Here is a 24,636-nt window from a genome sequence, read left to right as displayed (position 1 = left end):
CGGCCAGACATTGCAGCCTCCGGCATCCATGCTTATACGCGCATGCGGCACATCTTTCTAGACTGCAGCATGTCAATTTATCTTGCGGAGTAGCTCAGTCTTCGAAAGAAAAATATCACAGTCCAATGTATAGGATGCTGTGATTCCGCATGGTTCAATGAACACATGCAGAATCACCGCGCGTACAAAAGCCGGCAGCGCTTTGGATGGAGCGGACATGTGCTGCATCCAAAGCACTGCCAATACTGATCGTGGAAACATACCCTGAGGGACCTTTTTAAACGTTTAAGAAGCCTTTGCTTGTGTTTTTCGTTAATTATCCTAATTTACTGAGATAATTATGTTACGTGTTACGGAACCACTCAGCACCCAGAATATGTTGTGCAGTTATATGTATGTATAATAGGTTCAGGGCCGGCGTTAGGGGCAGGCAGACTAGGCAGCTGCCTAGGGCCCCCGCTGCCCTAGGGGCCCCCAGCCAGGGGCGGACACACTGCTGATGGCACTGCTCCAGGGTCCAGAGGTGGAGGGGGGCCTGGTATACAGGATCGGGCCCCTCTCACTCCCTCCTGCTGTAATCATGGGACACCCAGTGCGAGGGAGAGAGCGGGGCGCGAAATGCAGGAGATCAAAAAGGGGGTGTGTCATGCAGGGAGAGACGCTGGCCAATGAACGCTTTCCTTACCTCACCATGACCAGACTGAGGAGAGCGCTCACTGGTTGCTGTCCTCCTGCATGGCGCGTCCCAATCGTGAGTAGTCACCCCTACAGTCAGGTGAGGTGCCCCACCGCACAGCACATAGAGACAGCAGTGGAGGAAGAGAGCCTTAGGGGGTCTTCTGCTCCCTCCACTGCTCTGTCCCCAGCAGGCTGCAGGTCTCCTCACTGTGAAGAGATGGGGGAGGAGGCTCACTGCACGGACAGCAGGTAGAACCAGGGGGCTGATATCAGTGCTGTCTGCTCTGCGTCCCATCCCCCACAGTGGGGTCTGCAGCCCTCTCCAGCTGAACTATGTGACCTCATCCAGGGCTCATCTGATCACCTATACAAGATTAGTATGTGTGTATATATGTGCTTGTATGTATGTATGTGTGTGTGCATCTGTGTGTATGTTTCTATCTGTCTGTATATCTGTGTATGTATGTACGGCATATGTGTGTATGCATGGTATACAGGTCCTTCTCAAAAAATTAGCATATAGTGTTAAATTTCATTATTTACCATAATGTAATGATTACAATTAAACTTTCATATATTATAGATTCATTATCCACCAACTGAAATTTGTCAGGTCTTTTATTGTTTTAATACTGATGATTTTGGCATACAACTCCTGATAACCCAAAAAACCTGTCTCAATAAATTAGCATATCAAGAAAAGTTCTCTAAACGACCTATTACCCTAATCTTCTGAATCAACTAATTAACTCTAAACACATGCAAAAGATACCTGAGGCTTTTATAAACTCCCTGCCTGGTTCATTACTCAAAACCCCCATCATGGGTAAGACTAGCGACCTGACAGATGTCAAGAAGGCTATCATTGACACCCTCAAGCAAGAGGGTAAGACCCAGAAAGAAATTTCTCAACAAATAGGCTGTTCCCAGAGTGCTGTATCAAGGCACCTCAATGGTAAGTCTGTTGGAAGGAAACAATGTGGCAGAAAACGCTGTACAACGAGAAAAGGAGACCGGACCCTGAGGAAGATTGTGGAGAAGGACCGATTCCAGACCTTGGGGAACCTGAGGAAGCAGTGGACTGAGTCTGGTGTGGAAACATCCAGAGCCACCATGCACAGGCGTGTGCAGGAAATGGGCTACAGGTGCCGCATTCCCCAGGTAAAGCCACTTTTGAACCATAAACAGCGGCAGAGGCGCCTGACCTGGGCTACAGAGAAGCAGCACTGGACTGTTGCTAAGTGGTCCCAAGTACTTTTTTCTGATGAAAGCAAATTTTGCATGTCATTCGGAAATCAAGGTGCCAGAGTCTGGAGGAAGACTGGGGAGAAGGAAATGCCAAAATGCCTGAAGTCCAGTGTCAAGTACCCACAGTCAGTGATGGTGTGGGGTGCCATGTCAGCTGCTGGTGTTGGTCCACTGTGTTTCATCAAGGGCAGGGTCAATGCAGCTAGCTATCAGGAGATTTTGGAGCACTTCATGCTTCCATCGGCTGAAATGCTTTATGGAGATGAAGATTTCATTTTTCAGCACGACCTGGCACCTGCTCACAGTGCCAAAACCACTGGTAAATGGTTTACTGACCATGGTATTACTGTGCTCAATTGGCCTGCCAACTCTCCTGACCTGAACCCCATAGAGAATCTGTGGGATATTGTGAAGAGAAAGTTGAGAGACGCAAGACCCAACACTCTGGATGAGCTTAAGGCCGCTATTGAAGCATCCTGGGCCTCCATAACATCTCAGCAGTGTCACAGGCTGATTGCCTCCATGCCACGCCGCATTGAAGCAGTCATTTCTGCCAAAGGATTCCCGACCAAGTATTGAGTGCATAACTGAACATTATTATTTGTTGGTTTTTTTGTTTGTTATTAAAAAACACTTTTATTTGATTGGATGGGTGAAATATGCTAATTTATTGAGACAGGTTTTTTGGGTTATCAGGAGTTGTATGCCAAAATCATCAGTATTAAAACAATAAAAGACCTGACAAATTTCAGTTGGTGGATAATGAATCTATAATATATGAAAGTTTAATTGTAATCATTACATTATGGTAAATAATGAAATTTAACACTATATGCTAATTTTTTGAGAAGGACCTGTATTTGTATGGCTGTGTGTGTATGCATGTACAGTATGTGTATGTCTATGTGTGTATGTATGTACAGTATCTGTGTGTATCTGTGTATGTGCAATAAATTTCTTTGGATATATAGTATATATGTATGTTTATGTGCATGTATATACAGTATATGTGTATGTATATGTGTGTACGGTATGTGTATACTATGTGTATATACTGTATGTGTGTATGTATGGTACATGTATGTGTATCTGTATGTTCGGTATATGTATATATGTACGGTATGTGTATGTATGACGGTATATCTATGTGTATCTGTGCGCATGTAAGGTATATGTATGTGTATCTGTGTGCATGTAAGGTATATGTATGTGTTTGCATATACTGTATTTGTATGTATATCTGTGTGTATGTACGGTGTATGTATGTACGGTATGTGTATACTATATGTGTATATAACTGTGTGTGTATGCATGTAAGGTATATGTCTGTGTATTTATGTACGGTATGTGTATCTGTGTGTATGTACAGTGTATGTACGGTATGTGTATACTATATGTATATAACTGTATGTGTGTATGCATGTAAGGTATATGTCTGTATGTATGTGTATCTGTGTGTATGTACGGTGTATGTATGTACGGTATGTGTATACTATATGTGTATATAACTGTATGTGTGTATGCATGTAAGGTATATGTCAGTGTATGTATGTACGGTATGTGTATCTGTGTGTATGTACGGTGTATGTATGTACGGTATGTGTATACTATATGTGTATATAACTGTATGTGTGTATGCATGTAAGGTATATGTCAGTGTATGTATGTACGGTATGTGTATACTATATGCGTATATAACTGTATGTGTGTATGCATGTAAGGTATATGTTTGTGTATATATGTACGGTATGTGTATCTGTGTGTATGTACGGGGTATGTATGTACGGTATGTGTATACTATAGATGTATATAACTGTATGTATGTGTGCATGTAAGGTATATGTCTGTGTATGTATGTACGGTATGTGTATCTGTGTGTATGTACGGTGTATGTATGTACAGTATATGCCGGAACAAAAATCATTTTTCTCATCAGCACATCGCCCAGTTAAAACTGCAGATATGCTGCTAAGATGATACTGTATGGGGACAGATTGATTTACTAGTGATCATTCTGTCCCCATCATTATTCCTCAGCCAGTGTAAAGAGGCTGGAAACAAGTGGCGAATGACTTCAATATTGTTAATCACACTCGTTTAGTGGCCTGAAATCAGCGCATGTAGCTACAACCAAAATGTTTCTGTTTGATGGTGCAATATGTTAGCATTTGGGGCCCCATTTTAAATATTTGCCTAGGGCCCCACTTTGCCTAAAACCGGCCCTGAATAGGTTCCATGTGAGATGCAAAAAAAAGGGGAGAAGCCAGCACTGCTTATGGTCAGAACGCAATGACTGAAGTGCACATGCACATAATAAATTCTAACTGTATTTCAAATATGAGACATTTAGCAAACAATTGATCAATTCTTTGAGCTACCCCGCCACTTCACGGCATTCTCATAATGGGGCAGTCCTATTCTACGTATTTTATTTTCGTTGTGCCATTATGGCCTCCTGAATGTATAAAGAGTATAAAAAGAAAGACCACATTACATGCGAACTGTACCTGGAGCATTTTCAGAATCACTCCCTTGGTGCCAGGAAAGGCAAGCGCAGGTAAAGGCCGATCAGGTCCAGTGCAGACATTTCAGATCTGGCTTCCACACTGCCAAACCAGCACCAAAGTTGAAGGGTGAGACAGACTGAATTCCAGAGGGAGGTAAAGAACAGACTGGCGTTCTATGGCCCAAACCCTGCAGTAGAGATCATACGAGAGGTGATGGCTGATGTACGTACTAATCTGAAGGAAAACTTGGCCGAGCGGACCAGGATAGAGCTAGCTAAGATGGAGATGGCAGAGCGGACCAAAGTGGAGCTGGTCAAGATGGAGATGGCAGAGCGGAGAGAGGAGAGTCAGCGAGCAGGGGGAGCTCTGGCCTTCGACCAGGTACCTTCAACAGTAAGCCACAAAAGATCCAGTATAATGCCTTCCGACAGTTGGGGGAGGCAGAGGAAGACATTGATGGCTTTTTGCAGGACTTTGAGCGGCAGTGTGCACTTCATCAAGTGAAGCCGGAGGAACGGGTTCAGATTCTGGCCAGCAAGCTGACAGGCCGGGCAGCGGACACCTATCGTACAGTACCTGATGAGGACTGTATGGACTATGAGCGGATCAAAGAAGTGATCGTGCCCGGTATGCGCTGACACCAGAGATACAAGAGATGTTGCGTTTAGGGGTCATTGAAGAGTCAGATAGTCCCTGGGCATCCCCCGTAGTGTTAGTGCCCAAGAAGGATGGGACTACACGGCTTTGTGTAGACTATCGTAAGCTCAATGAGAAAACAGTGACGGATGCATATCCCATGCCGCGTGTGGATGAGTTGTTAGACCAGCTGGCGGGGGCAAAGTATTTGACCACCATCGATCTATGCAAAGGCTACTGGCAGATTCTCCTTAGTCCTGACACTATTCCCAAGTCGGCATTTGTCACCCCGTTCGGCTTATTCCAGTTTCGAGTTATGCCATTCGGGATGAAGAATGCCCCGGTGACCTTCCAAAGGCTGGCTGACCGGCTTCTGGATGGTCTCCAGGACTATGCTTGTGCCTACCTGGACGACATCGCCATCTACAGTGCGACATAGGAAGAGCATCTAAATCACCTAGAGACAGTATTGGACAGGATCCACCAGGCCGAAATCACCCTGAACCCAAACAAGTGTCACGTGGGCAAAGCAGAAGTTCAGTATTTAGGGCATTGGGTGGGAAGTGGGAAACAGCGACCAGAACCAGCCAAGATTGAGGCTATAGCCAAATGGCCCACCCCACGCACTAAAACCCAGGTCATGGCGTTTCTAGGGACAGCGGGGTATTGCAGGAAATTCGTTCCCAATTACAGCAGCGTAGCCAAGCCCCTCACAGATCTGACCCGTAAGAACCAACCGCGCTAGGTAACCTGGACCCCAGAGGGTGAGGAAGCCTTCCGCCAACTAAAGGACGCCCTCACCAATACCCCTGTATTGGCCGCACCCAATCCAACTAAATGTTTCTTTGTTCACACAGACGCTTGTATGTTTGGATTGGGGGCAGTACTGAGCTAAGTCGGGCCGGACGGCCAAGAACACCCGGTAGCTTACCTGAGTCGGAAACTACTGCCCCGTGAAGTAAGCTATGCAGCCATCGAGAAGGAGTGCCGCTTTTCAATTGGTCTGCCCTCTTGTCACGATTCCCCTGACCGCTGTCACCACTGGGTCAGGATTCACACCGTGACCGTCACCCCTACGTCACGGATCAGGGTGACTTTAGGCCAACAGACGGCTATCACATGTGCAGGGGGCTTATCTTAGTTATCCCTCCACTGCTAACAATGTGATGAAAAACCACACACAAGGCTATTGACCTCTTAGTTTACAGCAGGGGCTTATTCTAGGTATCCCACTGCTTTTCTATATACCACGAACTGCAGGGATTTATGTATATCCCGCTTACAGTTCCACTTAACACTTGCAGCTCTCTGGCGCCCCCCTTACTCCCAGGTCAGATTAGGTACTGCACCCTGGGTAATTAGTCGCCAGAAAGGCTGCCTGCTATGTACTGGCTATTGGGCACGCTGCAGCGACGCGATAACTACTCCCACACAGGCAGGAACAATAATTATCAAACCCGCAGTTGCTTCAGCATAATCCAACCGTCAGCACACTTTCGCTGCCACCAGCTTCGATTAAACGGGTCCGAAGCTAACCCAACACAACAGTAACAGTAGCGTATTTTCCCTTCAAGAGACTTAGGGTACGGTTTAGAGCGGGAGAACGAACTAATATATAATAGTATATCCCATTCAAAATAACTAGGCAGTGCGTTATTAAAAATAGTTTATAAAGATGTTATACATGAGACAATTGCAAATATGTACAAGGGTAATTATAACATAAAGGGAATAAATGAGAAAAGATAACACTCACATATTAAAAGCATTGCAGGCATCCAGGCTAGTGCAGTTTCCATACATCCCAGTCCATGGGATGTACCAGCTCTTCCAGGACAATAGGACAAAGCAGTCCAGAAGGAGAAATCAGCAAAAAGTGACTCCTCAGAGCCTGCCAGACACTTAAAACATTAAGGCTGTGACATCACAGAAAGGCTGGCTTATCCAGACCCTCCTCTCTCTACATTCTGCCTAAACTTTAAACTATTCTCTCTGATTTCTATAACTTCACTACAAAACATGTCAGCGTCCTAAAAAGCTCATCATTCATCTCAGATTAACGTGAGCATTCTAATGAGATCAAATATGTCCTATCTGGGATACATATTTACAGAGAAAACCCTACTTCTTTACCAGATGGAGTTAGAAACCCGAGTGTCATGAGATGTGTAGCTACACCGAGTGGGACTACGAATATATATTTTCGTATTTCTAGCTTAAATCGTTTGCCTAATATCTAACAAAAACTAAACAAAGAATCTTTCATGGATTTTTGGAGCCATTTTTCCTGTTCTAGCTGGACAAGAGCTTACACAGGAAATGCCAGTCGTAAATTCCGTTCGGCCATAAAACTTCTAACCCCCACACTCTCTGAGAAGGAAAGCCAGGAATTTGCAGCTACAACTGTTACTCCAAGAAGGGGGGGCTTAGCCCACTCAGGCTAGCAAAAGAACTACTTATGATATTTCATACCATATCGTGACACCTCCCCCTTTTGGTGTGCGCTAGGGAGGCAGGACCTGATGGTTCTCCTCCATGCGCACCTCAGCAGGTTCACCCTGGTGGGCCAACCCATCACCATTGCCATGCTCTGGCTCCATTGTGCCTTCGCCTACCCGGTGCCCCAGGTAGGGAATCTCCCTCATGCCCATCTGACACTTTCCCAGCTTGATAGTCAGTCCTGCTTGGTGAATTCGCCTGAGCACCTCCTCAAGATGCTGCAGGTGTTCCTCCCAGGAGGAACTGAAGATGGCAATGTCATCCAAGTACGCCAGGGCGTACGTCTCCAGTCCCTGAAGCAGGAGGTTGACCATCCGCTGGAAAGTGGCAGGGGCATTCTTCATGCCGAAGGGCATGACCGTGGACTCGTACAGTCCAAAGGGTGTGATAAAGGCGGACTTCTCCTGCGCCTCAGGGCTCAGGGGAATCTGCCAGTATCCTCGACTCAGATCCATTATTGTTAGGTATTTTGCACCAGCTAACTTCTCAAGCAGCTCCTCGATGCGCGGCATTGGGTGCGCATCCGAGGCTGTGATGGCGTTGAGCCCCCTGTAGTCCACGCAGAACCGGGTGGTCCGGTCCTTCTTTGGCACGAGAACTACAGGTGATGCCCACGCGCTCTTTGACCGCCGAATCACCCCCAGCTGTAACATCTCATCGATCTCTTGGCGCATAGTCTGCTGCACCTGGTCAGAGATTCGATAGGGTGTTCGCCGTAGTGGGGCGTGATTCCCGGTGTCCACCTCGTGGACTGCTAACTCAGTCCTCCCAGGTCGGTTGGAGAACACGACCCGGAAAGGTTCCAGGGTGGTTTGCAACTGCACCCGCTGGGGTTCAGTTAACGAGGCGCTTACCTCCACATCCTCGATGGACCCATTGGCCTTGGCTTGGGCCAGCAAGTCCAGGAGGGTGTCTTCCTCACCGTCTTCGGGCAAGCTGCAGACCGGTAGGACGAAAGGTTCACGTTCGTGATGAGCCTTCATCATGTTGACGTGAAAGGCCTTTCGCCTACCCCGAGCGTGGTCAAGCGTGACCACGTACGTGACCGGGTTGAGCTGTTGGTGGACGACGTACGGGCCCTCCCAGGCTGCCTGAAGCTTATCCGTTGGTACGGGGACCAGCACCCACACCTTTTGACCCACGTGGTAGGTCCGCTCCCGGGCGTTCTGGTCGTACCAGTGCTTCTGATCAGCCTGAGCCTGCGTCATGTTGTCATGCACCAACTGCGTCAAGGTCTGCATCTTGTCACGGAAGCGCATGACATACTCCACTATGGACACTTCAGAAGGGTTCGGCTCCTCTTCCCAGGATTCTCTTACCAACCCAAGGGGTCCCCGAACTCGCCTGCCGTACAGGAGCTCGAAGGGGGAGAACCCCGTCGAGGCCTGCGGAACCTCTTGGTAAGCGAACAGCAGGTGTGGGAGGTACCGCTCCCAGTCGCGCCCTTGAGTCTCAACCAGCATGCGTAGCATCTGTTTGAGGGTACCATTGAAGCGTTCACACAAGCCATTGGTCTGTGGGTGGTACGCACTCGATACCAGGTGCTTCACCTGCATTTTCTTACAGAGAGCCTCCATTAGGCGAGACATAAATTGGGTCCCTTGATCAGTAAGCATTTCCCTGGGAAATCCTACACGTGAAAAGATGGCCAACAGGGCATCCGCCACCTTATCTGCCCTAGTTGACGACAGAGCTACTGCCTCTGGGTACCGGGTAGCATAGTCTACCACAGTAAGGATGTATTGCTTTCCAGAGCTGCTGGGGACGGCCAGCGGGCCCACAATGTCCACCGCGATCCTCTGGAAAGGCTCCTCTATCACTGGCAAAGGGATCAGGGGAGCCTTAAGAGCAGGCCCCGCCTTCCCCACTCTTTGACAGGTGACACAGGAGCGGCAGTAGTTTGACACATCTGTCCCCATCTTAGGCCAATAGAAGTGTTGAGACAGCCGGGCCTTAGTTTTGCTGATCCCCAAGTGTCCAGCTAGCGGGATCTCATGGGCAATCCGCAACAACTCACCCCGGAATTGCTGCGGGACGACCAGCTGTCTTTCCCTCAACCACTCCTTTTGTGATTCTCCGGGTACTGTCTCCCGGTACAACCTTCCTTGTTCCCAGAACACCTTCTCCTTATCAGTCTCGGAGAAGCGCGTCCCGGCGAGTTGTCTCAAACTCTCTAGGCTCGCATCTGTGTGCAGAGCGGCCTGAAACTCCTGGCTAGGGGAAGCCAGAAGCGACGTCAGGGTCCCTTCCCCACGGGAACCCTCTTGGACCTGCTCTGGGTCCACCTCTGGTTCAGTCACAGTGATGACTGAGGAGGGTCCGGAAGGCAGACAGTTATCTGCGTTCCGGGCACTCTGACTGCGGGTGACAGCAGCTACGTAGGCTGTCTCCCCGGGGATTTCTACAGGCCCATCAGCCGGCGCTGCTATGGGCTCTACCTCCCCATCCACCCCCAACACTCCAGGGGCTGTGCTACTTATGGGCCAGTTACCTTCCTCGGTGGCACTGGTCACTTTCATGGCGTCACCTTCCTCACGGTTCCCTTGCATCTCCCCATTTCCTGTAGCACCGACACTTGCCCCTGTTAGGGGTTCCTCAGCCGTCTCACTCCGCAGAGCGACGTGGCTGGGCACACCTGTACCTATGGACACATTAACCTTCACAGAAAAATCATTATCAGGTTCAGCTGGCACAGGTACAACATTTTCACCATCAATCCTAGGGAAAAAATCATTAGTAGATGCATCAACACAAGATAAAGCATGGTCAGGTAACACATGCGATTTCCCATCATCATCATCATCAGGGTTAACTTTACCCTCATTAGTAGATTGGGGAGGGGTGTCAGGAACGTAGTATGCATACATCCTCCCCAAATCAGTCCCCAACAAAACATCAGTGGGCAAATTATCAGACAGCCCCACTTCCTTCACCCCGCTCCCAGCACCCCAATCAATAAAAACCCGGGCCATCGGTAAGGGACAGCTGATGCCCCCAATCCCAGTGACAGTTAGGGTTTTCCCCGGAATGATTTCTTCAGGGGCCGCCAGTTCGGGTCGGATGAGGGTTCGTTCAGCCCCGGTGTCCTTGAGGCCTGTAGCAACATGGCCTCCCACAGTGACGGGCTGTACGTTGTCACACACCCTCCCAACCACACCACCCACCAAAAGAACTGCTGCATTAGGCCCTGGGGCCTTGGCTGGGGGGTTCTTCGGCCTGTCTGGACAGAAGGTACTGATATGCCCAGGCCGCTTGCAGGTGTAACACGCGCGAGGTTCGGTGGTAGGTCTGGTGCTGTTGGCCACAGGGCCAGGACCTCGGGTGTGCTGGCTGGCAGGGGTACTGGCGTTGGTTGCAGGCTTACCCCCTCTCCAGCTGGTGGTGACTGGCTTCCGCACTTCCGATCTACGGTTGGCCTCATAGGCATCGGCAATCTGCGCTGCTTTCGTCACGTCTTTGGGTTCTCTGTCCATCACGAACTGTCGCACCTCAGCTGGGCAAAGATGAAAGAACTGGTCTTTGATCATCAGGTCTCGCAGCTGCGCAAAGGTGGTCACTGACAGTCCTTGGGTCCACTGGTCAAAGTGGATCCCCAGTCCATGCACCACATCACTGTAACTGTCGTGTGGGCCACGTTGGAGGGTCCGGAACTTTCTACGGTACACCTCGGGTGTAAGCTGGTACTTGGCTATCAAAGCCTTTTTGATGGCCTCATAGTCACCATCTTGTTCTTGAGGGAGGGCAGCAAACGCCTCCAGAGCTTTACCTTTCAGCCCTGGTGTCAGGTATCGGGCCCATTCATCTGTAGGCAGCCGGTACTGTCTGCAGGCTTTCTCAAAGGCCCGCAGAAAAGTGTCCAAGTCCCCGTCCTTCTCCATAACAGGAAAGTGATCGGGTCGGGGCTTAGGTATCTGAGCGATGCTGGGCTCACATCTCTGGGCGGTGGAGGGCATCCCCCCCTGCCGGAGCATCTCCAGTTCATGTTCTCGCTGGGCTTGGCGCTCGGCTCTCTCAGCCTCCCGCTCGGCTCGCTGGGCCTGGGCCTCTCGCTCAGCTCGCTCCTGGTATTGCTGGATTAGGTGCAGACGTCTCTCTAGGTCATCTGCGGAGCCTTGATGCAGAGCCAGCTGCAGGAGGAGGTCTGCGCCCCCCTGGTTGCCAGTAGGGCCCATATTCAGTGGTTGGACCTCTGCTGCAGCACCATGTTCGCTTGTGCTGGCTTCTGCGGCCTCTGAGCTCTGAGATTGGTCTCGAGCGGCTTCCCATTGCACCAGATCTGCGACCAGTTGGGCTTTGTTTTTGCTTGCAGAGTCAATGTGCTGTGACTTGCATAAGGCGACAAGGGTGTCTCTGGTCTGCTGCTCATAGAAGGTTTCTCCCAGCACAACCATGGTTGCCAAATAAAAGATAGGATAGAAAAACGAAGAGAAAGGGAGGGGATAATTACCAGTACGCAATTGTCTCACAACTAAAAAGCACTGAGTTCGTTCTCCAAACTTATTTGCGCAGAGTCCTCGCAAGAACTTTCTGCAAGTTTTTAGTGAGAGGAATGATTACTCAAACCAAATCACTAATGCTCTAAGATATCCCACCGCCTTGCCACCAATTGTCACGATTCCCCTGACCGCTGTCACCACTGGGTCAGGATTCACACCGTGACCGTCACCCCTACGTCACGGATCAGGGTGACTTTAGGCCAACAGACGGCTATCACATGTGCAGGGGGCTTATCTTAGTTATCCCTCCACTGCTAACAATGTGATGAAAAACCACACACAAGGCTATTGACCTCTTAGTTTACAGCAGGGGCTTATTCTAGGTATCCCACTGCTTTTCTATATACCACGAACTGCAGGGATTTATGTATATCCCGCTTACAGTTCCACTTAACACTTGCAGCTCTCTGGCGCCCCCCTTACTCCCAGGTCAGATTAGGTACTGCACCCTGGGTAATTAGTCGCCAGAAAGGCTGCCTGCTATGTACTGGCTATTGGGCACGCTGCAGCGACGCGATAACTACTCCCACACAGGCAGGAACAATAATTATCAAACCCGCAGTTGCTTCAGCATAATCCAACCGTCAGCACACTTTCGCTGCCACCAGCTTCGATTAAACGGGTCCGAAGCTAACCCAACACAACAGTAACAGTAGCGTATTTTCCCTTCAAGAGACTTAGGGTACGGTTTAGAGCGGGAGAACGAACTAATATATAATAGTATATCCCATTCAAAATAACTAGGCAGTGCGTTATTAAAAATAGTTTATAAAGATGTTATACATGAGACAATTGCAAATATGTACAAGGGTAATTATAACATAAAGGGAATAAATGAGAAAAGATAACACTCACATATTAAAAGCATTGCAGGCATCCAGGCTAGTGCAGTTTCCATACATCCCAGTCCATGGGATGTACCAGCTCTTCCAGGACAATAGGACAAAGCAGTCCAGAAGGAGAAATCAGCAAAAAGTGACTCCTCAGAGCCTGCCAGACACTTAAAACATTAAGGCTGTGACATCACAGAAAGGCTGGCTTATCCAGACCCTCCTCTCTCTACATTCTGCCTAAACTTTAAACTATTCTCTCTGATTTCTATAACTTCACTACAAAACATGTCAGCGTCCTAAAAAGCTCATCATTCATCTCAGATTAACGTGAGCATTCTAATGAGATCAAATATGTCCTATCTGGGATACATATTTACAGAGAAAACCCTACTTCTTTACCAGATGGAGTTAGAAACCCGAGTGTCATGAGATGTGTAGCTACACCGAGTGGGACTACGAATATATATTTTCGTATTTCTAGCTTAAATCGTTTGCCTAATATCTAACAAAAACTAAACAAAGAATCTTTCATGGATTTTTGGAGCCATTTTTCCTGTTCTAGCTGGACAAGAGCTTACACAGGAAATGCCAGTCGTAAATTCCGTTCGGCCATAAAACTTCTAACCCCCACACTCTCTGAGAAGGAAAGCCAGGAATTTGCAGCTACAACTGTTACTCCAAGAAGGGGGGGCTTAGCCCACTCAGGCTAGCAAAAGAACTACTTATGATATTTCATACCATATCGTGACACCTCTGTATATGTGTTATATATTCTGTGTCCTGTGAGTAAAGTGTTGTCAGACTGGACATACGTGAGGAAGCAGTGATCTTTTATATGCGCCCATGTAACCAAGGAATTCCAGCCAGCGTCCTTCATTCAGACTCCAGCCAAAGCAGAGTGGACCTCTGGAAAGAAGGGGTGGTACTGAAAGAGGTTCCCCAGATTGGTAGACCCCGTTACAAATTACTTTTGGGTTTTCATTGGCTGTAAGCCATGATCATCAACATTAACAGAAATAAACACGTGAAATAGATCACTCTGTTTGTACTGACTCTGTAATAATATGAGTTTCACTTTTTTTTGTTGAAGAACTAAAGTCAATTAACTTTTTGATGATATTCTAATTTAGTGAGAAGCACTTGTAATAATGCTCACTATCACAAAATTAAGCTAGTTGTCTAAACGAAGAGTTGTCAGAGTGGCTAATCATGAGAATGAAGGAGGAATCCAGCTCAGGAAAGTATATAAAATCAAAAGTTTTAATTCCAAATTATTTTAAAAAGGAGGAAACACTGCATGTCAAAAATCAGCAATATCCAATGAACGGAAGGATGACCATGATACAGCTGAACGCGTTTCGAACACTAGGTTGGCTGTGGACTAAGAACACCTAGTGTTCGAAACGCGTTCATGGTCGTCCTTCCGTTCATTGGATATTGCTGATTTTTGACATGCAGTGTTTCCTCCTTTTTAAAATAATTTGGAATAAAAACTTTTGATTTTATATACTTTCCTGAGCTGGATTCCTCCTTCATTCTCATCGTTTCCAGAGAGCCTTGGCAGAAGCTCTTTCCGTGCTCGGACTGAATAAATCCCATGGAAATTACTCAAAAAGGGTGAGCTGAAATTTTGTGTGTGTTTTTAGAGTGGCTAATCTGCCTTGTATGCGATTAGATTGTGAGACATCATGCAGCATCCCCACCAGCGCTGCCATTGACTCTATTAATGCAGCTAGTATGAAGTGAAGTGCCAACTCCATTATAGCATAATCATGTGACAGTATAGCAAATATATTGTACGTACAAATAGAATTTTTCTAGCTCAGCTTTATATTTGTTGTGCCCCATTTTTTATTGGAATCCTTCTTTGAAATTTTTATAAGCGTAACTCATCTTGATGCAGAAATGGCCAAACATTTCTGTATGGAATATACAATACATTTAATGTAACTTAAGCTGGATGATTATTATTATATCCCAAAGACCAGATGCTGGCTGTCATAATAGGATAATGACACTGCTTTAAGTTAATTTTCAGGTGTACCAGCTCTCCCATATGGCTTAAAAGCCAATATTTCACTTGTCCTCCTTTAATTTTTAATTAATTAATTTCTTTGCTTATTATTTTTGCTTCTGAAAATACATACAACAAAGTACGTACTGCTCCAACCTTACACCTCCTCTAAAGACATGGCTTCAGTGTACATGACCATCTTGCTCCTCCACTTTGCCGTCTGTGCTATAGTTCATGTAGATGTCAGGGAGTGTATTACACAGACACCACCTAATAGCACTGACTTACAGGCCTTTTTATGATTCTCCACTGAACATTACATTACAAAAAATTTGGTGACAAGCACAGTGAAACATAAAGCTATAAAAGAAATAATCTAGCATTAGATGAGAAGTTAATTGTACAACTTTTTGGCTTATTATCATAATATACTAGTCCTTGCATTGAAGTATACAGTTTGTTTCCCTGTCTTCATCGGCTAGTAATTGAATTTAAATCCAATTTGTTTTTAAATGCAGCATTTCTAAAAAAAAGTATTTGTTTTTCTTGGCAGATGACTGTGCGTCAGAGGGACATTTGACATATACTGATATTGAAGCAGCTGATTATGGTATCATACCATATATATATGAAGATTATGACTTAATTCCAGATATATCGCCAGCACTTCACATCAAAAATCTATCATCTATTCTTTATCAAAAGGTTTCATCTTCTGAGTCATTACAGACAGTTAAGGAAAATTATAATAACAAAAGGGATTCTGAACATCAAACATCTCATACAGGGGAGAAACCATTTTTATGTTCAGAATGTGGGAAATGTTTTACCAACAAAGGAAATCTTAATGTACATCAGAGAATTCACTCAGGAGAGAAACCATTTTCATGTTATGAATGTGGGAATTGTTTTACTTACAAACGAGATCTCATTAAACATAAAAGCACTCACACAGGGGAGAAGCCATTTTCATGTGCAGAATGTGGGAAATATTTTACCTACAAAACAAATCTTGTTTCACATAAGAAAATTCACACAGGAGAGAAGCAATTTTCATGTTCAAAATGTGGGAAATATTTTCTCAAGAAATCATATCTTCGTGTACATCAGAGAAGTCACACAGGGGAGAAGCCATTTTCATGTCAAGAATGTGGGAAATGTTTTACTTGCAAAGGATATCTCGTTAGACATAAAAGCACTCACACCGGGGAGAAGCCATTTTCATGTTCAGAATGTGGGAAATGCTTTACCAACAAAGGAAATCTGACTGTACATCAGAGATGTCACACAGGGGAGAAGCCATTTTCATGTTACGAATGTGGAAATTGTTTTACTTACAAACGAGATCTTGTTAAACATGAAAGCACTCACTCGGATGAAAAGCCATTTTCATGTCCAGAATGTGGAAAATATTTTACCAACAAAACAAGTCTTATGGCACATAAGAAAATTCACACAGGGGAGAAGCCATTTTCTTGTTCAGAATGTGGGAAATGTTTTAACAAGAAATCAAATCTTGTTGTACATCAAAGATGTCACACAGGGGAGAAACCATTTTCATGTCCAGACTGTAGGAAATGTTTTACTTGCAAAGGAGATCTCATTAGACATAAAAGAACTCACACAGGGGAGAAACCATTTTCTTGTTCTGAATGTGGGAAATATTTTGCCAGTAAAACAAATCTTAATTTACATCAGAGAATTCACACAGGAGAGAAGCCATTTTCATGTTCCAGATGTGGGAAAGGTTTTACCAAGAAATCAAATCTTGCTGTACATCTGAGAATTCACACAGTATAATCCATTTTCATGTCCAGAATGTGGGAGTTGTTGTTCCTGTGAATCAACTCTTGTTATTAATCAAAGAATACACACAGAGGAGAAGACGTTTTCACATTGAGAATATGGAAATCTTTAACAAAGAAATTATTTTTTGTTAAACATCAGAGAAATTACACAGGGAAGTAGCCATTTCTTATTTTATAAAATTATTTTATTACTGAATTAAGTAAAGTTACAGTAAAAGTTAAACTACAAGTCTAAACGTGAAAAAAATGTAGAACACTAAATGATAATGATTAGGAAATGTACTGTATGCAGTGACCAATAACCATCAGCAAGTAGAATAGATATAACAATCCTAAATATTTCACCATATATACAGAATACTTTACTGTCATGTGATCATTCTACCTGCAGCTTCTTAAAGGATTTGGCCAGCACTTCTCTGGTATTCATGATCAAGACAGTTGCTGAGGCAAACGTCAGATGCCAAGCATGTCACATCTAATGATTCTGATGTCTTATTAATCAGATGAGACCAAGTGGGAACTGGATGGTTCCCTCTTTAACTGTCCTAATCAAGTTCAACAGCATCTAACCACACATGATACCAGATCACATGGAAAAGAGAAGCGTCGAACCACCCCTTTACAACTTGTATGTAACCAAAGGTTAATACACATCTGCCCTATAATTATTATTATTATTATATATATATATCACCATTAATTCCATGGTGCTGTACATGAGAAACGGGTTACATACAGAGTTAGATATCATTTACAGTAAACAAATTTACAATGACAGACTGGTAGAGAGGGGAGAGAACCCTGCCCTTGCGGACTTATATTCTACGTCTAGCCATCTGTTTGTATTTATATCTTTATTGTTTATATGATTCTAGTTGGAGGCCCGATGCTATCGCATCGGGAGGGCGGTAATGTCACGATGGGGGTGGGCTTTGCAGCATTGAGAATCCCCCCCCCCAATGTGCTCACCCACCTATCCACTGTCTCTTCCCCATGTGCTGACTTCTCAGAGGATATATTTTCTGAGGTAAATTATTGTTTAAAAACAGTCAGTTAAATATTTTACCTGACAAAATTAATAGTGAAAATAATGAAATAGTGATTGCAGAGCTGAGTAAAACTTACTTTTGTTTTTTTGTTTCCTTTCTCCATTGTAGAGATATTAACTTGTAAAGTTTAGAGTATTATTTATGTTATAGTTCAACTGGGTGTTATCAGTGATTTGTCTTTGGGGGCTTGTACCTCTTCCCTTGAATATGGTTGACAATTATGAGTAGGCAGCTTCATACGGGAGAGAAAATAATATATCCGCCACTGCTCACTTATGTCTGCTGTTACTATGTAGAAATACTACAGAGCTTCTTATCATTATCAACCCCTCCAGATTTCATCTCACGGCAGTCAGTGAGGATCAGAGCTGACGCCAATGTGAAATAAGATCTGGATGTGTTTGTAATGATACATAATTCAGCTGTCTTGTATCTACACAGTGGCAGCACAGATCAATTAGAAAAGGAAGACGTGTTCTTTTTTCCCCAATGTGTTGCTGCCTGCTTATGACTGGTCAATCTCATGCAGTGGAAGAAGTATGTGCCCCCGGAGACAAATCTCTTGTAACTCCCACTTACACTATACCAAATTATTATCTAAACTGTACAAGCTAGTATCTCCGCAACAGAGATGAGAAATTAAATAATAATGTTTTATTCAGCGCTGCAGCCAGTGAGCTTCCAATCTCGATGATGCATAACTCCCTTCAAGGACCTGTCCAGTGGCCTTCTTAGAAAATATATATCTAATTTATTATGCTGTGATGACTTTGTCTAGGGTTGATGCACAATATATAGTGTAGGAAGCTTATTGTTAGCTGCAAGGGACACGATTTCATGGTCTTCCAGAACATCTTTTCATTCTATTTTATAAAGGACAGGGTGGGAATCCCCCCCATCTATCGTGCCCCAGTAGAATTAGCAAAATAATCCCTCTTATATTTTGTATATTGGGCTCGGTTTTGCTCCTTAATTATCACAGTGATGCAAACACTCAGGGATAGAGAAAGAGTTGGTGGACGTGAATCGACTGCCGCGTGTCATATGCTTTGCTACTCTGTTCTGTGAAAATGTATTTGGATTTTTGGATTAAGAAGTAAACGGTTTTTGCCAATTGGTGAGTGCTGCGTTTTCCTTCTATTATTGCTAGATCCTTAACTAATCATCTTTTATTTAAATAAATTATTGATTTGTTGCAAACTTTAGTTATGATTTAATGTTTCTGTTAGTACAAGTTAATACCAGTTTGAAATCAGACACAAGGCAACATGGAACTCACAGAGCAAGAATTACTGTTCCAGTAGCTAAAAACTAATATACTATCTGCCTCAGCATTGGTTTTGCCAGACTACAACAAGCTCTTCATGGGGAATTCTTACCCAATTTGATGGGTGTAAACAGAGACTCATTACTGAAATGTCTGTCTGAGGCCGTTGGCTTAAAAAGGCTACTTCAGACAGGCTTGGCACTAGCCACCCCAATGGAATCCCGGCCTTCACCCTTCAACCCTTTTACAGGGATCTGGTGTTACAGCAAGGTCCGCTGGATTGCTTACATTGAAGAGCTGCTGGCCAGAGGAGCGAACCAGAGGCAAGAGAAGTCAATGTAGCCAGGTCAGAACTTGGAGGGCAGTCGAGGCACAAAATCAGAAGACAAGGAATGGTCAGGAAAAAGGTCGTGGTCAAACAGCAGTAATTCAATAATCAAAGCAGGAGCAGATAGCGCAAGATGGAGCCAGAGAAGAGGAACTAACTGGCAGTGGGATTCAGAGTTTCAAGGGTTTAAATACATAATAACCCCACCCATGGCTCACAGAATGAAGTCAGGAATTACCAACTTTCCTACAAATTTAACAGGACTGACGCTACGCTTCTCCAGCAACAAAGGCACAGTGACTCACAGTGACCGACGTAGAAGCAAAGGGCAGGCACTGGCACAGAAATTACAATTATATCTAGTAATAAGAGGGTCCCCTTTCCATATTCAAACAGTGTCAGCAAATACACATACATACACAGTTACAGACATGATACTCGATCGCCCATCTATAATACAAAATCCCATTTAGTCACTAAATTTCTGACCCAGGCTCATGCAAGTCATCTCTGTGCTACCAGACTCGCTAAGTATAATGTTGCTCTTTTAACTCCCTCTGACATTACCTTTAAAATATGTTCAAATCTTAATTCAGCTACAATGTTGCTGCTGGGTCCAAAAGAGGGGACAGATGAGTAGGCAGACCAGTTATGGGAGAGATATAAGAAAGCCAAAGAAGAGGGAGGCAGAGCGAATAGTGGGAAATGGGAACCTGGATTTCACGATTTGACTGGCAAGTTACCTGGGACCAGGGAAACCTTTCCCGGCCCTAACACTAGGGGTTCCCCAGGATACTTCAGATGGCAAAGACGCCGAGGCCTCCGACCTTGCCTTATCTCCTAGAGCAGCCCTTCGTCTGTCCCCTTCCCCCAACCAGGGAAGACAGGCGCTACTGTGTACCGCAGTACACCAACCTGACAGACAGGTTAACAAAGACAAGGGTAACTGAAACTCCACACACACAAAATATACATTCACATATAACAGAGATATTCACCAAAGTGTGTAGGGAGTGGGAAGAAAGCAATACAGGGAAGGATAAGGAATTCCCAAGCGTACAAACCAGACAACAGTCACTAATAAACTCCTGCAGCTCAAAACCAACTTCTCCCAATTCAATGTCATGCAGCAAGTGCTTACTCTGACGAGGACTTGGTAATCTAGCCCAGATTTTTTAGGGAAAAGGAGTGGCAAACCGAGAACAGCTGAATGTTGGAGTTTCCAATATGGCCGATTAACCCCTATTCTGCTAGAATAAACACGTTTAATGCACTGATGTGCTTCTTCTAAGTTTAGTATAAGCAACCAGATGCTGCGGTCTTCTGGCTCCGCTCCATTGCATTAACCCATCGACAGTGGCAATGGAGTGAAGAAATAAGTTATGAAATTACCCTAACAAGTTACCCTAACTCACACATTTCTTTAATCCCTTTTCAACATTGGGCGTAATAGTACACCGATGTCCGACCCCTCCCTTTGATGTGGGCTCTGGTGCTGATCCCACATTTTTCATGGCACATGTCAGCTGTTTTGAACAGCTATGTGCCCGGTACTGCCACGGGTAGAATCGCGATCCACCAGTGGCTATTAACCCATTAAATGCCGCTGTCAAATGCTGACAGCAGCTTTTAACATGCATTTACGGCAATCCCGATGGAAATCCGCCCATCGGTGACCCCATCACGTGATCGCTGGTGTAGAAGGGAAGTGCCCCCAAAATGTACATCTTTACATAGAGATGTGTTTAGTGCATGTTTTGGGTATATCCCCCACATGTTTACCACATAGAGCAAAGCCCCCCCAGCCTGCTTTAAAACAAAGCTGCCATGAGCTGGAAAAACAAGTTTTATTTAGGACTGAGGGGGTGTATCTTAGTGGACAATAGACCGTGACCTCATTTCACACAACTGGGGCTGGACACACTTCTTCTAGCTGGACATAAAAGGCACAAGACACATGTGCTCTCTCTTTTTGCTGTGCCTGCACGCTGGAATGATCATGGATCCACATGGTGGTTGAGTATATCTGTATCCCCTTTTCTTACTAGGCCCTGTAACCTCTTAGGCCTTAGGGTTAGTAAGCTATAGATGGGAGGGCTGATATTGCACGTGTGATTTGGGTAATCGGACAGTTAATTGTGGGTTTTTATATTGTGCTGATATTATTATGATATTACTGGATATTGTTGGTTATTACTGTGTGATACTGTTGGGATATCACTGTATACTGTAGTGGTATTACTGTATTAGAGTTGTAATATCTGTATGTTGTGTATATATATATATATTTATAGTTGCCAGCTTGGGTATAAATATATATGTATGTTATAGACTGCAGAGTTGTCTGTGTAATAAATACCCTTTATTGATAGACGGTTTTGTCTCAGTTAGTATATAGTATAAGTAATAGATAACAGTTAGTGTATAATATAAGGTAAAGATAACGTTGAGGCATATTTAGTGGATATTAATTATTAATAGTCAAGTCTGATGTTAATAGTTAATATCGGACCTCAATAGAGGTACAGGGAGAGTTCCCCTTTGATACTATAAGGTTAAGTATTTTTAGTTAAGATTGGAGGAGGGAACCCCCGTCCTTTAACAGCAGGTCACCAATATATTGGCATGCCAACCAAAGGTCTCATGAAGACCTCCATGGTTGTCACTGCTGGATTGCTATGAGTGCCACCCAGTGGTTGGCGCTCATAGCAAGTGAGGTATTCTGCTACATACAGGCGGTCTGATCATCGCCTGTGTGTAGCAGAGCAGATTGGGTTATGGCAGCTTCTAGTCTCCCATGAAGACAATTGAAGCATGCCAAAAGTAAAAAAAGAAACTTTTAAAAAATATATAAAAGTTCAAATTGCCCCCTTATCGCCCCATTCAAAATAAAGCAATAAAAATCAAGCATACACATATTTGGTATCGACACGTTCAGAATCACCCTATCTATCAATAAAAAAAGTATTAACCTGATTGCTAAACGGTGTAGTGAGAAAAAAAGGAAAAACTGCAGAATTACTTTTTTTGGATGCTGCAACATTGCATTAAAATGTAATAATGGGCGATCGAAAGATAGTATCTGCACCAAAATGGTATCATTTAAAAACGTCAGCCTGGTGTGCCAAAAATAAACCCTCATCCAATCTGAGATGGAATTGGAGACGCTACGGGTATCGGAAAGTGAAGCAATTTTAGTTTTTTTTTTTAACAAAGTTTGGAATTTTTTTCACCGCTCAGATAAACAAGAACCTATACATGTTTGGTGTCTATGAACACATAATGACCTTGAGAATCATAATAGCAGTTCATTTCTAGCATTTAGTGAACCTAGTAAAAAAGCAAAACAAAAACAACTGTGGGATTGCAATTTCTTTGCAATTTCACCCCACTTGGAATTTTTTCACGTTTTCCAGTGCACGATATGTTAAAACCAACCAATGGTGTCCTTCAAAAGTACATCTCATTCCACAAAAAAACAAGCCTTCACATGGCCAATAAAAAAGTTATGGCTGTGGGAAGAAGGGTAGCGAAAACGCAAAACCGAAAATACCTCCGGTCATGAAGAGGTTAATCTTTTCTCACCTGGATGATTATCACGACCATTTTGATCTGATGAAAATTGATATGACTGAGCTAGAATACCAATATGCAAATCAGACTGTGGTGTTTTTGTATTTACAGGTGCTTCTCACAAAATTAGAATATGATCAAAAAGTTAATTTATTTCAGTTCTTCAATGCAAAAAGTGAAACTCCGATTCACTGCTCGAAAAATAAAGGGAACACTTAAACAGAATATAACTCCAAGTAAATCAAACTTCTGTGAAATCAAACTGTCCACTTAGGAATCAACACTGTTTGACAATCAATTTCACATGCTGTTGTGCAACTGAAATAGACAGCAGATGGAAATTATAGGCAATTATTAAGACACACTCAATAAAGGAATTCGCCATGGGCGCCCTGTGCTCTTCACAGATGAAAGCAGGTTCATACTTAGCACATCTGACAGAGTCTGGAGACGCCGTGGAGAGCGATCTGCTGCCTGCAACATCCTTCAGCATGACCGGTTTGATAGTGGAGCAGTAATGGTGTGGGGTGGCATTTCTTTGGAGGGCCGCACAGCCCTCCATGTGCTCGCCAGAGGTAGCCTGACGGCCATTAGGTACCGAGATGAGATCCTCAGACGCCTTGTGAGACCATATGCTGGTGCGATTGGCCCTGCAAGATGAAGGCATTGAAGCTATGGACTGGCTCATCCGTTCCCCAGACCTGAATCTGATTGAACACATTTGGGACATCATGTCTCGCACCAGCCACCAACGTCACGTTGCACCACAGACTGTCCAGGAGTTGGTGGATGCTTTAGTCCAGGTCTGGGAGGAGATCCCTCAGGAGACCAACCGCCGCCTCATCAGGAGCATGCCCAGGTGTTGTAGGGAGTTCATACAGGCACGTGCAGGCCACACACTACTGAGCATCATTTCCTTGCCTTGAGGCATTTCAACTGAAGTTGGATCAGCCTATAACTTCATTTTCCACTTTGATTTTGAGCATCATTTCAACTCCGGACCTCCATGGGATATTAGTTGTGATTTACGGTGATCTTTTTGTTTTGATTGTTCTCAACACATTCTGCTATGTAATGAATAAAGATTTACAACTGGAATATTACATTCAGTGATATCTAGGATGTGGGATTTTAGTGTTCCCTTTATTTTTTTTGAGCAGTGTATTATATAGAGTCATTACAAACACAGTGATCTATGTCAAGTATTTATTTCTGTTAATGTTGACGATTATGGCTTACAGCCAATGAAAACCCAAGAGTCGTTAGCTCAGTAAATTAGAATAATTAACAAAAAAAACCTGCAAAGGCTTCCTAAGCGTTTAAAATGGTACCTTAGTCAGTTTCAGTAGGTTCCACAATCATAGGGAAGACTGTTGACTTGATAGATGCCCAGAAGGCAGTCATTGTCACACTCCACAAGGAGGGTAAGCCACAAAAGGTCATTGCTAAAGAAGCTGGCTGTTCACAGAGAGCTGTATTCAAACATATTAACCCCTTAAGGACCGCCGATTCAACTTTTAATGGCGGCAGTTAAGGATACTTATTCCTCAGCAAAGCTTTTTAATGGCAGAGAAATAAAGTTATAGCGCCCCCCAGTGTCAGAACTTCTCCGGGGTCTTGGCTACCAGGGGCAGCTGAGACCCCAAAAAACATGATTCGGGTCAGTTTTTACCAACCCCAGTGTTGCAATCACTGTT

The 24,636-nt window shown here is 44.5% G+C and overlaps 1 protein-coding gene across 1 annotated transcript in view; it reads left to right on the top strand.

Annotated features, from left to right (window-relative positions):
• The window catches only part of LOC138666543 (zinc finger protein 850-like), a 148,693-nt gene that overhangs the window by 63,058 nt on the left and 60,999 nt on the right, over nucleotides 1–24,636 (top strand). Inside the window, exons 7-9 of the mRNA XM_069754753.1 lie at nucleotides 15,465–16,705; nucleotides 17,111–17,141; nucleotides 17,226–17,364. Of these exons, the coding sequence (XP_069610854.1) occupies nucleotides 15,465–16,705; nucleotides 17,111–17,141; nucleotides 17,226–17,364 (1,411 nt within the window). The remainder of the gene's footprint in view (nucleotides 1–15,464; nucleotides 16,706–17,110; nucleotides 17,142–17,225; nucleotides 17,365–24,636) is intronic.

This window comes from Ranitomeya imitator, chromosome 2, assembly GCF_032444005.1.
Source record: "Ranitomeya imitator isolate aRanImi1 chromosome 2, aRanImi1.pri, whole genome shotgun sequence".
Classification (NCBI taxonomy): Eukaryota; Metazoa; Chordata; class Amphibia; order Anura; family Dendrobatidae; genus Ranitomeya; species Ranitomeya imitator.
Note: the sequence above shows the minus strand (reverse complement) of the source record. Positions and strands in the feature narration are given on the sequence as shown.